Source organism: Misgurnus anguillicaudatus, chromosome 21 (genome assembly GCF_027580225.2).
Source record: "Misgurnus anguillicaudatus chromosome 21, ASM2758022v2, whole genome shotgun sequence".
NCBI classification, from domain to species: domain Eukaryota; kingdom Metazoa; phylum Chordata; class Actinopteri; order Cypriniformes; family Cobitidae; genus Misgurnus; species Misgurnus anguillicaudatus.
The window spans coordinates 9,279,751-9,295,215 of record NC_073357.2 but is presented as its reverse complement, the minus strand read 5'-3'; the positions used below and the strand labels follow the sequence as shown (position 1 = coordinate 9,295,215).

At 36.8% G+C, this 15,465-nt stretch overlaps 1 protein-coding gene across 1 annotated transcript; it reads right to left on the bottom strand.

Moving 5' to 3' along the window:
• Nucleotides 1-408: 408 nt before the first annotated feature.
• asb7 (ankyrin repeat and SOCS box containing 7) lies at nt 409-15,465 on the bottom strand. The gene is made up of 5 exons (XM_055187462.2): nt 15,326-15,465; nt 14,416-14,485; nt 13,912-14,165; nt 9,597-10,202; nt 409-2,305 (listed from the first exon to the last, which is right to left on the bottom strand). Exons 2-5 carry the CDS (start codon nt 14,460-14,462, stop codon nt 2,166-2,168), a joined length of 1,047 nt encoding a protein of 348 aa, XP_055043437.1. The 5' UTR covers nt 14,463-14,485; nt 15,326-15,465; the 3' UTR covers nt 409-2,165.

Below are 15,465 nucleotides of genomic sequence, written 5' to 3'. Positions count from 1 at the left end.
CTCCAGAAAATGTATGAAGTAAAACATTCTAAAACTTAAAATTTGAATTAAACAAAACATATTAAATGATACAATGTAGTGCTGTTGGTTAGATGCTTTATTTTTCTGAGGTCAAGTTACACAGAATTTATGATAAATTCATGTAATTTATAAAATGTAATTAAACTGGAGCCCCCAGGCACCAATTCAGGGCCCCTAGTTTGAGAACCACTGTCTTAAGATAACAATCATAACTCGCAAACCATACTGTACTTAAACAAAAACATCTACTGTACATTTGTGCCTATATTTAGCAAAGCATTATTTAAATAAAGTTTTGTTTGGTGTTTGTTTTGGAGTTACATATGGCAGTGATGGTGAAACCACAAATACAATACACAGTCACAAAACAAGCAATCCATTAATTAATGCGTTTATCAGACATTTTATTACGAAATCATCAAACTTTTGAAAGAAAAATGCAAATCCATGGGCACGGCACAATTACTGCTTCAAAAATTAACAAATGAGGACATTATGAGATCCATTTATTCACACAACTGTACACTTGAAAATCGGCCAACAGCAGATTATATACATTCAGTAGTTGAAGTTTTGGAAGACCTCCGATTATTAAAGACAACTCAGAAAGCTCAAGCAATCCCTGTGGTATGAAATACATCACCCGAAGCCTGTTCTGAAGTTCAATACGTTACGGTAACAAGCACTCATTCAGAGATTGTTTCAGTCAGACAAACACATACAGCAAAGTCATACCAACAACAATGCAACTGTAGTAAAAAAGAAAAACTGCACACAGAGACACAAATAACATAATGTTGTGGCAGGTGGATTTAATGCACTTGAAGCGTGTTTATTATGATGTGGTGAAATGCCGGAGCTCTACTGCGTGAATGAAAATAAAGGCAGCTAGTGTTAGACCTGGCTTGAAAAAAATACTAGATTAATAGTGAAAAAGTATGTTTAGAGTACTCAGGCTAACATTTTTAAAAGTGGTCAACATTAGTTTCCAAAACTCTTTTTCACCTTGATTGATGTTTTAATGGAATGAAATGATCGCAAGTGCCAACTTAATGCTATGCAGACGTTACAAGAGGGCGTAACAAATGTTTTTATTTGTTTAAATGAAGTGCATTTAGTTATGCTAGATTAGGAAAAACTGGAAAAAAGTATTTGATACTGAAGATTGTTTTTAGAAGTATAAACCAAAAGCTACGGCCAATTCATTTTAAATTAAGCATCAAAAATAACGTAAATGATTCTGTCAATCTTTTAATTACAGGTTCAAACGTTCTCACATCAAAGCCCTTGACAGGTCACATGAAAAACACAGAATCACTTAACAAAATTTCTAAACATTTTGATAACACAAGCTTGTGGCTTAAATAGTCTAAAAATATCTGCTGTACATACGCATTTATTTACATAATCTTTGTTAATGAGTGTATACATGTTCACCTATATAAACGTGTCATGACTATACCTTTTCCTATACCTTTAAATGAAAAACTTAAGCCAAGCACCTTTGACACTGAAGAAAATAAATCTGGCTCGGATTCATGGTTGAATTATAAAATTAAACTGATTTAAATTAAATTAAACCATTTTTAACCATGAGGACAACTTGCTTTTGCTATGATTAAAAAAAATACAAACTGAATTGAATTCTTAACAGCTATTATAATGTTTATAACCTGATTGACAAAAAGACTTCAAATTATTTCTCAGGAGCAAAAAATATACGGTCACTGCATGCATTTTTTATTACTATAAAATGGGGCGACATGAAGGGATTCATCTTTTCCTTGTCTGAGATTTTAGACAATAGAAAGTTTAAATCCTTACAAAGGCCTTCTTAATAAAAAAAAAGATATTTGGTACTTATCAAACTTCATAATTTCCCCTAAATGTATCTCTCACATGGTTACGAAATTTCACCCGGCATGCCCCCATGGTTCACAAACCAAGCATACGAGTAACACATCAACTTGGCCGTACAGTGCTCCAGTTTCACAGTCATTACTCCGTAAATATGCATTTTCACTCTGTACCGACACAATTGTACAAAACTGTGCACTTGCTTTCAGAGGTTTCAAGTAGAAAAAGAAATGAGTTTGCATAGTCTTAGGGAACCTAAAGGATCGCTCAGTGAATGTGGGCCTCTGTCAAACATTGTCGAACTTGTGTTTCAGGTAGTCCTTCATGACCTTGGCAATGGGGAGATCTTCCAGAAATTTTAAGCTCTGAAGGCCGATACACTGACGGATCTTTATCCTGCACAGATCTTGCAAAGTCCTGGGTTGCCCTGAAACAAAAAGTTTTTAGGTTAGATTACAGCTGCTTTTCAAGTCTATAAAAACTGTACGGTTCTTTTAGTGCATAGTGACAGCAATAGACCCACAAACGTATTTTAATAATTTATCAATACTAAGTTGCTATCCAAAATATGGAGAAATAATCTTTGAAGTTCCTGAAGTCTGCATATTACAGAGCCCCTAAGGGGACATGGAGCAAAAATCAAATAAAAAGTTTAGTTTCGCGTGCGCATGTTAAACTTACACATGCGCACGTTAAACTTTCCCTTTCACATTGTGCGCACAATAGTTTCATGTGTGAGCGTGAAACTAAACTTAAAAAAAATTCTGCACATGAAGGTTTCGCGTAAGCAAATGAAACTAAACTTTAGATTTTTTTAATCCAATGTCACCTTAGGGCCTCGGTAGCATATACACTGAACATGCAGAGATTAATTTAAGTGGTACGACGCAATTAGTGCTGCCTCACGATTAGTCGCGACTAATCGTTTGCAGAATAAAAGTTTTTGTTTACATAATATATGTTGGTGTACTATGTATAATAATTATGTATAAATAAATACATACACATGCATGTATAATTTAAAGAAAAAAATATATTTATATAATAAATATTTATATTTATATATATTTATATATATTTATATTTATATATATTTAAATATAGTCCTTCCAGAAAAACGGCGCTGAGTTTTTTTGTGATTGTTGCGGGCAAAAATCCTCGATTTTGCGGCACGTTTTCTTAAAAAATGCGATGGAATATGCGGGATATTTATGCAATTTATGCGATGGAATTGCGGGAATTTGCGAAAATTGCGGAACTTGCAAAAACTGCGGAAACTTGCAAAAGCTGCAATGATGTTCACTTCACATAATCACGTCACTTCATAACGCTCCCATGGCAATAGAGGACACGGCTGCGCTTTTGGGAAGTAAATGCAACATTTTTCAACTTTCTGCTAATATATATGTGACTTTTTGCTACGAAAATGCAGAGATTATGAAATCATGTAAGCCCCGCATATTTTGTGCGCGGAAATATGTAATTAATGCGGCGAAAGTGCGTCGTATTTGGAAAAATGCAGCCCCGCATAAATATGCGGACTTTGATTATGCAATATATCGCGCGATCGCACAATCGCGTTTTTCTGGAGGTACTGAATATTCAGTCCCTCCAGGATTTCATAATTTATTTTTGCGATCAAAATGACCAATTTTGCGGCAATAATTTCCAGAAATGTGCGATTTTTCCTCCTCTAATTAGGATACCATGCAACATTAGATGAGGAGCTCTTTTCCAAAACGTGATAAACGCCATTTAAAAAAAAAATCAGTTTGTCATGTCATTTGGCTGTGTACTGAACTTATTCACTGCTCCATGAACGTTTCATCCCAAATCACTACATTTCCTTGTTAAAATGTAGGTACAAGATGCCGTTCTTTTACCAAAACGCGATAAGCGCCGGAGCCCATTTTTAGCCTTAATGCGATTTATCCTCTCGACCAATCAGAATTCGATGAGTGTTCGACACAATCCAATGGCGGCGCTCTGAACAGATGTTTGTTTATGTTCATTCATTCATCAAAATGAGGATTAATATCATGTTAATACATCATCCGGAGAAGGTACCCGTTTGCAAGGCGATCTTCATTAACAGTTTTTGGTATGTACAACTTTCGTTTCAGAACTGGCTTGTTTAATACCGTTTTGTATGTTCCTACTTCGCGAAAAAGTTTTTTTCCTGTGAAGAAGCCTGCTAACGTAACATGAAAAGTACTGAATAGTTCGATAGCCTGCTGATAGAATGTTTGATTTAATAATCATTATTCAACATGTTCAGAGCAAAAAAACAATTTTAACAGAATAAATGTAAAAAATGTGTGGGTCTAGGTAAAAAAAAGTACTTTTTCTGAAAACTATTGAAATGGATTTATAGTGTTTTGGAAAAGAGCTCTTCAGATGCTTGTCTAATATTAAATTATTTTTAAAAAGTTCTCAAGTAATTAAATAAATAGGTAAACAGTCAGAGATATAATATAAACAGAGAACCAAAATGAAAATATGACAAATAAATATAACTTCAAGATACAGATAGACTTTTTTTAACATAGACAGCTGTAATACAGTGGTTTTAAAAACTGGGTCGCCAGGAACATTTAAGAAAAATGTTATTAAAATAATAAACCACTTCAGCCGCATAAATGTTTGATATTAGTTAGTAAAAAAATAGCCAAAAATATTCACCAAGTTATCTACTCTGTATCATGACAGAATATTATCTCATTTTATGAAAAACTATGAGAACTTTTTAACATTCGCGATTATTTTGCGATTAAACAGCAGAATTTCAAAATAACGTACTTCCAGTAAAGACACCATTTTGGATTTGCACGATGTGCAATGTACCCATGGCAGTGAATGCTCACTATGCTAAAGGGGGGGGGGGGTCGCACACCAGACACGCAGCACCACGGCAATCAAAAAAAATAATTTTCTATGAGTATACGCACACCTTCACCGGCAGGTGGCGCCTGTCCGCGGCGCCCAGCTACGACCCAGGAAGTTGCTCAAATCCCTGTCGCGCCACTCACATAGTTTAACATTAAATAACATCATATTTCTCCCAAATCATTAATCATTAACATTGGCTGCTAACGTATATTTTGCATTTTGAAGTAGACGCTATCTGAATAAGCTTGTACTATTTAATGTACACTTCCGGTGTTTGATACCTCAGAGTTGTCATAGACGCAACTCGGCACGGCGCTGCTTCCTACTTTCATACTATATAAAATGTCGATAGTATTAAAATAGTAGAAAAAATTACAGTAAAATAGTATAATAATGCAAGTACATCCTTTCGAAGAACACAACTTTGAAAAATATAAAGATAAAAAATATGAAATATTAATATGAAATTAAAATGTAAGAAAAAATATTCTAAATATTGTTAAATATGCATTTAAATTTTATTCAGCTAATAGTCATTGTTCAGTGTAAATCCCAGCTTCATAGGGTGGTTTATTGCTTTAGGCTTTTTTATTTGTATAGCAAATTTTATTTGTTTTATTGCCTCGGTTTTTGATTAGAGTAGACATGCCGGCTCGTTTACATTAATTTTCTCTCCTCATGTCGTCTCATTCACGTCGGAGATGCGGGTTGTAGATTTAAAACCAATTGCAGTTGGATTATTCTTTCAAAATGTATGTCTTCATCAGAAAAGCAAGAAATTTCAGCTCGAGCAATGCTTTCTCTTTCTTTGCCTGTCACTGTCCACTCTGCAAGTGTGTGCACATTTGGACCCTGAGCTGCGCATGCCACTCTACCGAGACAGATAGTAGACAGAAAAGAGGCAATCGTGATTGGCTAAAATGCTAATGACATTCATTTTTATGCAAACAAGCGCACATGTAAACACTTTGGCAATATATCGCCTCTCAAAAAAACCACAGAGGCCATGTTCACTTATTGTGCGATAAGCAGATAAAGTCATTCGAAACCACATTTCTCAAGATAACAAGTACACCCACATTACAAGAAAAAAAATGTGTTTTTCTGCTGTCTTAAAGACACCGTATCAGGGAAGTTTAGAAAGGAGTTCCAGGAACCCAGAGCACACAGTTTATCAGTTTTAATGGGCCAGCTTTTCCAGTCCCAACACAATATGGCACAGGCTGTGCATACACAAATGAAGCCAGCTGGAAAAACCACTACAAAGCGCTAAAGACGGCCATCTGCAGCCGCTGTCTACTGTCATAGTCAATGCCTTACTGAAACTCTCGACTACAGGTGACAACAAAGAAAACCAGAGAATAAATGTACTCAGTGCTGAGAACACCAGTCATTTCGGTACAGACATTAAGTAATGCTATACATTACTGGGTCAGACATCAAAACCCAACCACTGATGTGCCCCATTAATAAATATTTAAGGTGACATCGGATCGTGCTCATGGTGGGCCCTGAATAATTATACGACAGGTGGCTTTGATATGGTGATATCAAACTTGACTCAAAGCGCAGGAATGTGGCCATTGTTGCGTACTTGATCATTAGTGCTTCAGGTAACACAGCTCGCTTTTTTAGACTCCCGATTGTTCGCTAAGGGGCACAGAGATCATAATGGTGTTGTTGAGGAGGTAGTGGCCTAGGGTTAGACTGCGTCTCAGTTGAGTCTTTGCTCAACTTACAGATTGACAGATTTTCACTACAGTGGCCCTCCTTTGATGATATTCTTGTCATTTTGAAATAAAGTTCAAGTGCTTTACGTGTGATTTTAAAAGAGATCATAAAAGTAAATTACTTATTTTTATATTTAGATTTAACTCCATCAGTCTTATAAACAAGCTGACACAAGACTTGAGTGGATTTATTTACTGTTGCTGAATCATAAAGACCCAGGAAATGCCAGAGTGACGGAAGCAGCAGTGATGCTTTTTATCGTTTTCAAATAAAGTTTAAACTCTGTGTAAAGTAAATTCAGAGAACTGTTTCTTTCTATGTTAGAAATGTATTGCTGAAACACTATAAACACTGTGAACTGTGGAGTACTGAATTGTAAAGATTCAGATAGTCTTCAAATAGAGTTAATGATTTTTTTTGGGCGGGCCTGAAGGCTTGATAACGCTTTGGAGAAACTGAGCATTGCAGTGGCTTTAGCACAATCACAAGCATCAATTCAGGCTACACATCCTCATCCCATGTCGTCAATACTTGACGCACTTGACCATGCGCCAATATGTTACGCGGAGGGTATACTTTTCGCGTCATTTTTTGACGAACTGGGGACTTCAATACCACTACGTCCGTTGCATTCTCTTTCCTATTTTCTTAACATTTTCGCGTCGGTTTAGGGTTAGATTACGCAAAATTAAACAGTGTACGTGAAATTAAACAGTTGTCACCTGGCGCTGGGGTTAGAGTTAGGTATGACAGTTGTCACCTGGCATTGGGGTTAGAGTTAGGTTTGGGTAGGGATGTCATTATGTAAATCTAACCCTAAACCGACGCGAAAATGGCAAGAAAATAGGAAAGAGAATGCAACAGACGCAACAGCACCGAAGTCCCCAGCTCGTCAAAAAATGACGCGAAAGGCACACCCTCCGCGCCAACACACCGACGCATGGTCAAGTGCGCCAAACACTGACGCCATGGGGATGAGGATGGGTTGATTCAGGTTGTATCGGTATTTGTATCAGCAGTTTTCCAGCGAGTTGGCGTGGTTTTAGCGCCACCAGTGGACACGCCCCTAGAGATTGAGAGCAGAAAATCCTGCCTATTTGTCCAAGATTTTCAAAACTTTCAATTATTAACCTGGCAACTTTTTATCGTTTAAATTTGGCAGGATGGTTAATAACACATTTTCTATGGTGTGACAAACGAAGAACACATTTAATATCGGACTTTAAAGCTTCATGAAACACTAACCAACATAAGTTGTGTTTCACATCATAGAAGACAATGTTAGCTTCTGTTAATTTTAACAGTAGCTTTTTTGTGTTTCTTATGTCTTCAGGGTTTAAATCCAACATCGTGGAAAAGCACTATAGTACAGCGATGATGCGTCTGTGTTTCATTATTATTTATGAGATTACGTGTTATTGCCAATGCGAAGACGTTTCGCTTGTGTGTGCGCATACATGTCTTCCATGCAGCCAGGCCAGACACTTTGTAAGAACACATAGTAATAAAGGGCGGCAGAATTTGTGTAAAGTGTGAAATCAGCAAAAACATGGGGAAAATGCGTCTAAATGGAAAAAAGCTGTTGTGCGATAGACTGTACTAACAGATTTAACAAGAATTCGGAGCTATCGTTTTACAGACTGCCAAAAAAACACCAAAAGGAGAAGTAAATAGATGGTTCATGCCACAGCTGTGTTGAAAGTTGCTAGGCTCACTATCAAGTCCAATTAAATTTTTGCTGATAATTGTCAGTTATACTGCCATTTTCGCTGGCCGCCGCTAGAACAGACAACCATTTTGTCACTAAACCGGGCAATCTCCGGCGTGGTCACGTGGAAAAGTGCTGTCCATGCATACCCTATATTGAGAGAGGCGTTCATGGGTCGCAGGTGTTTCTGTGGTGAAATACGTTGGATGATTTTCCCCACGATGCGGTCAGGGCTAGACCTACCAGTACTAAGTAGTCGAAATTACACTTAGCATCTCTTTAAAATGCACTCAAATGTCTATACTTTTCCATAACAAAAACTGTACATACTTTTAGGGCATAGTATAAGCGGGCAACTACGAATTTTCTTGGGAAAGCTTCGAGAGTCAGGTAAACTTTGACCTTGCCCATAAAGGCAGTTTGCGTTTAGGCAAGGATGCGGTACCACCTGAGGACTTTTCCTTATCTTCAAACATGCTGTTATTTCAACTATAACAGTTTTACTTAACCTTTGTTTAAATTAAATATTATATTCCATTTAATTATTTCTGTAATACTGCTATTCTTAGTAAATCTTATTATTTGTTACACTAAATACACTATTATATCATATGCCCCACCCACTCTTTACCATTCTTCTTACAGCATCCTCAGCCATTTAAGTTGCATTTTTCAAAACGAAGGTAAAGTAGACTGAACAGCGTTTCATGACCCTTTAAACGTGCCCGAGTAAAAAAGCAAATTAATGTGTTAATGACTTTTTAACTGATCCAATCAAAATGAATAAAAATCTTGAAATAAGAAAATTAACACTTTACAAAATCAGTGTAAAAGGAGAGATTAAAACAAAATATAGCTTAAGCACATAATACAATAGCAAGCACACCATTGCAAAGCATAGAGATTTGTTTGAGCCCAGCAACCGCGTTGGTGATTTTTTTTAAATTGCAAAGGTAATTTATTTACAGAGATTATTTTAGGAGATATAAAGGATTATTTTTAACTTTTGACCATTACTAATTTCTCTTGGCAAGATTTCTGTATGACTCTTTTTAAGGTTCTTTTGGAGAATGGTGTCCAACACGACTTATAGGCATTTTGAAAAAGTATGTTTTCGAAAAAAAAAAACTTTCAAAATGGCAGGAAATCTAGGTGGACAGAAATTTAACTGAACTCTTTATGAACCAAGGAATCAGGCAAAGAAATTTGTTTCCAGACCATAAAGTCCTAAAGTTATTAACTAAAGGGAAGTTTAAACAGTTCTTGGCACTAGACTGTTTGTGAGTCTAACATTTGGCGTATTCAAAAATGAGTAATTATTTAATTAATATTTAAAGAAAGCAACAAGCACCAAATAAAAGCATCAACATGAAACAAAGAGTCAACTTACTTGTAACCTCTTGCAGGAAGTCCAGACAGGGCCGACTGAGGCCAGACATGCTGACTGAAACGGCCACAGGGGTCTGGCCCTCGTAGTTGCGCGTGTTTGTATCGGCTCCGTACGTGTACAGCATCTGCGCGCACAACACATCGTCTCTAAGGGCCGACAGGTGCAAGGGTGTCTGTCCGTCCTCCAGTCGGCCCAGGTTAGTGTCTGCTCCACGCTGCAGGAACATACGACAGTACGAATGGTTGCCTTTAATGACGGCGTAACGCAACAAGAAGCCGTTCTGAATGTCTATGTTGGCGTTGTGATCGAGCAGAATTCGCACGCAGCTGGATCGTTCGCGGATGATCGCGAGCTGAAGTGGCGTCGTGCCTTTATCGCTGAGCGGGTCCACCTCAGCTTTGAACTCTAGTAGGAGACGCACAAAGGAATCACGGCCGTAATGAGCTGCCACGTGTAGAGGAGTCCAGCCGTCATTGCTCTTGGCGTTGATGATGTCGCTGCGATACTCCGATTCCAGCATTAGGCGAGCGATGCGGGCACGGCCGTGCATGGCAGCGTAATGTAGGGCAGTGAAGCCTCCGATGAAATCCTTCACTGTGGGATCAGCTGTTGTCACAGAGATAGATAAAAATCACATAATATTAAGCAACAAAACTTTCATATTCATATTAGAAATGCACAGAATGTTTTTCAACCAAAACTATTTGGCCGAAAATAGCAAAAAAGCATCTTTCTCTGACGACAAGCATGCTTCCACACAAACACAAATTTAGGGGTCTCTGTCTTACCCCTTCCCCTTACCCCTCAGTTTTGCACATTCATGTGAGGCGAAGTGGCGTCTCAATTCTTAGTTTGATCAAGGGGTAGGGCCAAGGCGTAGGGATACATAGCCCTTGAAATGAATTGTGAAAAGGACCACACTTGAAAGAGAGGGGTAAACGTTAACGTAGGAATTTCTCAGGAGAGCCGCCCGGCATCAAGATTTTTTATAGCTGAAAGTCGAACGGTCAAGAAGTCGCACAAATGAGAGTAACGTTATTTTCAGCAGTTTAATTGATATTATATTATGACACTCATGTTTTATGATACTTTTAATAAAATGTTCAAGCGGTTTTAATTGTAATGTTTTTGTTTTGAATTGCTAGTTAAGCCGCTAGCTAGCAGCTAAGTTATGTGCTATATGTTGAGCTCAGCTCAGGCAATCGATATCACAACCTAAGACAACGACGTCATCATAGGTTATGTCAACGCTTGTCTGTTGACGTAGCATCCAGTTAGCGGCAAGGAAAGGTGACGCAAGCGGTAATCAAGTGATGTCTCAATTTTTAGAGGAACGATCTGTCTTACCACTTCCCCTTCACTCGGTTTTGAGGGGCAAGGGAAAGACGAACACAAAGGGGAAGGGGTAAGACAGAAAAATGATATTGGCCCTTACAAAGCGTGCGCACCCCTTACTCTACATTAGTTGCTATTTGATTGCATCTTCAAAAATATATTGTTTTATTATTAACTTATTCAGCCAAACGCAAAAAATGCATTTTTGATATTTTCAAATAGCTTTGTGTAACGAAAATTTGGTTCATTCCCTAATTATTATAAGACAATTTTACATCATTATGTGAAAAACTCACTATATATGTGTTTGTTTTTTAATACTATATAGCTATAAAGCTTATAAAGTTTATTATAGTTTTGACTTTGTGTTTTTATGAGCAGAGGAATAAAGAAAAGAAGGTGGGGGCTATTGTTAAATTATAAAAGTCATCTCCACTGATATTTTAAGCTCCTGTTTAATGGTACTGACTGATCAAATGGCTGTTTTTATTTAAAAGTATTTAATATTGATTTATTAACCAATTTATATGAAAATCAGTCATATAAATTCAGTATAATCTGTACAATATCTGAAAAATCACAGTAAAACACCCGACTATGGTTCATTGAATTGTTGGACGTATATTCCAAAATAGCCTAGTTTTATAGCGCCCTCTGATGTCTTGCATACATTCCTACACCTTAAAATACTGGCATGTGTAACAAATTGAACAAATTCAAAGGAACTTATAGGACGTACAGAAGCATCTGGGCTCAGGGTGACAGTTGCATCCCCTAAACAAGGGGTCTCTTACAGGGGGTCTGGGGCACTTTAGGGGTCCCTGGTAGCATAACCAGTGGTCCTCCAAATAATGTTTGAATTTACACTTTGTTTTGAAAAATGAAATAAGGCATCCAACAAAATGCATGAATAGGCGAATAATAAAAATTCAAACTAGATTAAAATTAAGGTTTCCACATTAAAACTATTCTGTCTTATATATTATGTTAACAGTATATAAAAAAAATAATATTTTTAATATCTTTGTAATGTAAAATCAAAGTATGTAAATCCAGTTTTAATTTAATATATGTACTGGGTGTCTCTGCTCCCCCTCTTTATCAATTAAGGGGTCATTGGCCTGAAAAGTTTACGTTTTATTTTTTACATTTCATGCATTTGGCAGACACCTTTATCCAAAGTGATTTAGAATGCACTTAACCTATACATTTGTATCAGTATGTTGCCTTGAACCCACAACCTTTGGGCTGTTGAGCTACTGGAACATTAATAACCACGCACAAAAGCGACAAATCTTGCACCTACTCCATAACTGTGCTTGGTTTTCAGCTTCCTAACGGTTACGGTTTATAAATGCTATTTGTATGTTTGCACATATGCGCTTTATGTAGTTTTAAAGGAATAGTCTACCCTTTTGCCATATCAAACTAAGTTATTACCTCAACTTAGACGAATTAATACATATCTATCTTTTTTCAATGCGTGCACTGTACAGCGCGTCATGAATGTGTTAGCATTTAGCCTAGACCCATTCATTCCTATGGTACCAAACAGGGAAGCCACCAAACACTTCTGTGTTTTCACTATTTAAAGACTGTTACATGAGGAGTTATACCAGTAAGTATGGTGCCCCAAAATAAAACTGTTTTTGGTACCATAGGAATGAATGGGGCTAGGCCAAATGCCAACACATCCACAACGCGCCGCACAGTGCACGCACCGAAAAAAGACAGATATGCACCAATTCGTCCAGGTTGAGGCAACAACACAGCCCAACATGGCAAAAGGGTAGACTATTCTCTTAAGTGTAATCTGTATAATGTTTAGTTCTAATTTAGTCTATTTACGATAAAGGAGTTAATTGTGTCTTCTGTTGTCTTAACCAGCACTGTGTCATGTGTTGTCTTTATTGGTCCTGGAAAAACATTTTGTTTCAACCTGTACAAGTTGTATACAGTTAAAATGACAATAAAGGGTTTACAGCTATATAATACCAATACGGTATTCAAGGCAAGTTTTTGCACAGTTGAATCAAAGCTGTACTTACAGTCTTGGTCATGTGATATTGCTTAAGTGATCAAGAAATATTCACGTACATTGTTTACTGTTAATCTTCCCTTTTGCTTTGGCTGTCAAATATCATTTGTGACCCTGGACCACAAAAACAGTCATCAGGGCCAATTTTTTTTTTATTCATCTGAAAGCTGATAAATAAGCTTTCTATTGTATGGTTTGTTAGGATAGGACAATATCTGTCCAAGATAAATTACAACTATTTGAAAATCTGGAATCTGAGGGTGCATAATAAATCATAATATTGAGAAAATTGCCTTGTCCAAACCCGTAGCAACATGTATTGCTAATGATAAATACATTTTTATTTACGGTAAAATATGTACAAAATATCTTCATGAAACATGATCTTTACTTAATATCTTAATGACTTTTGGCATTTAAACTTGGGAGCTGCCAAATTTGAGGCCTGTCGCGATAATGACTATATCGACTTATCGAGCGATAGGTGAACATGACCTCAGTCGTTTTTGGAGGGGTGATGTATTACCATAGTGTTTACATTTGTGTTTGTTGGCATAAAAATTAATGTCATTAGTTATTTATGTTTTAAATATTTTTTATTACATTCCAATTTCATGCATTTTTTTATCTTAATATTCTTAAAAATAAAAAAGTTGTGTTCGTAGAAAGGATGTACTTGCATTATTATCCTATTTTATTGTCTCATATAATCAGTGACATAAAATTATCCTAAAAAGACAATACTATCAACTATCGCCATTATTTCTGGGGCTATTAACAGACTTATGAAAAGTAGCTGTCGTGACAGGCCTATACAGTATGCGAGGTCGCATCTTTAGAGATTTGAAATTTACACACATCAGGTGACCTCTAACGAGTTTTTGCTATTTGCAATTCGAAGGAAACCCAACTATTGTCCCATAACAAGCAAACCCATTTTACCTCCATGTTCGAGGAAAACGCGCACACAGCGCTCCTTTCCCTTTGCTGCTGAGAAGTGCAGCAACGTCCAGCCGTTGGCATCTCTGATCTTGGGCGAGTATCCCTGCTCCAGCATCTTACGGACGGTGTAGACATCACCAGCCGCCACCGCTGCCTGGATCTGCAGCTCCTCCTGTAACTCCGGGTTCCTTCTGCAGTGATGGTTCAGCATCCTGTCACATCTCGCAGTACAAGGGTCACATGTGCCTATGTCCCTACAGCCAAACACACACTTCTGACATTAGGAAGGTACCACATTACCTCTAATTTAAGAATTTTACATTATAGAGATGGAATGGGATTGTTTAATCAATAATAATGAAAAATTAAGGAAAACGCATCATAAAAGTTCCTCCTTAATTGTAAAAATTGTTATAGAGATATTGGATAGAGACCACTACTAGTAAGCCAACAATAGGTCGAATCCACTGAAAAGTATAAAAAAACCCTGTAATCCTTAATTACCTTTCATTAATGTCTCGTAGATCTGAAACAGTCCTTGTGTTCTGCATCCATATTCACATCCAACTCCATTCTACAGATGCAAAAAAAATAAAAAGATAACTAGGCTTACATATAGTATGTGTGTTTCCAAACCTAAATTATATAAAAAATCTTGCATATACAATACTCTCCATCTAAATAACCTGTACTGTATATGCAGTATATATAAATAAAAAAGTTTTGTCATCTAAGTTATATAATAATCCATTAAGCCATCCAACACCACAGCTTTCAAGCAACAGCAGGATTTAGATATTATTTGCACTTTACAACACAGTTTGTATATATTTACTGCCAGCCTGCAGATTACGATGTTATTGTCTTTTAGCTTGTGAAAAAACAACTAATGCGAGCGTTTGCACACCCATGATTGTCTATAACAATGTGTATATTCGCTTTCAGATCTGGTATATATCATAAATAGCAGTTTAACTGGTTTATCACATCTAGTTTCGTAAACAACATGTACATAAACATGATTGTGTCTTCTGGACAGAGAACAATGAATCTGTTAGCTGGTGTGCTAAACCAGCTAGGGCTGCTAAAACGATCCTTAAATCAAATATTAAAGCCGCTGCTTTTAAAAACAAACACACTTTATTTCAATTGTACTTATATTTATATTATCATATGTATGATATTTGTGACTAATGTGAAGGAAGACTGATTAGCTCGGTCACTGGCATGAACTGTTACTGCATTAGCATAGTTAGCATAGTTAGCCAGCGGTTATTGACTATATTCACAACATTGCATTTAAAGTTACTCAAACTCTTCTAACCTTACGTTGGAGGACACGCGTTAATATATATGCTTATAAAGACAACAATGACTCAGGAAAGAATAAAATAAAAACATATAAAATACATACATATTAAAAATACAATCAGGTAGCCATGAACATCATCTCCAAGGCTTCAAACAGCAGCGACCAATCGGATTTAAGCTGTCAAACACGTCATCCTGCAGCAAAGAAACCTGCCGGATGACGTCTTTTTTGCGACAGTGTTG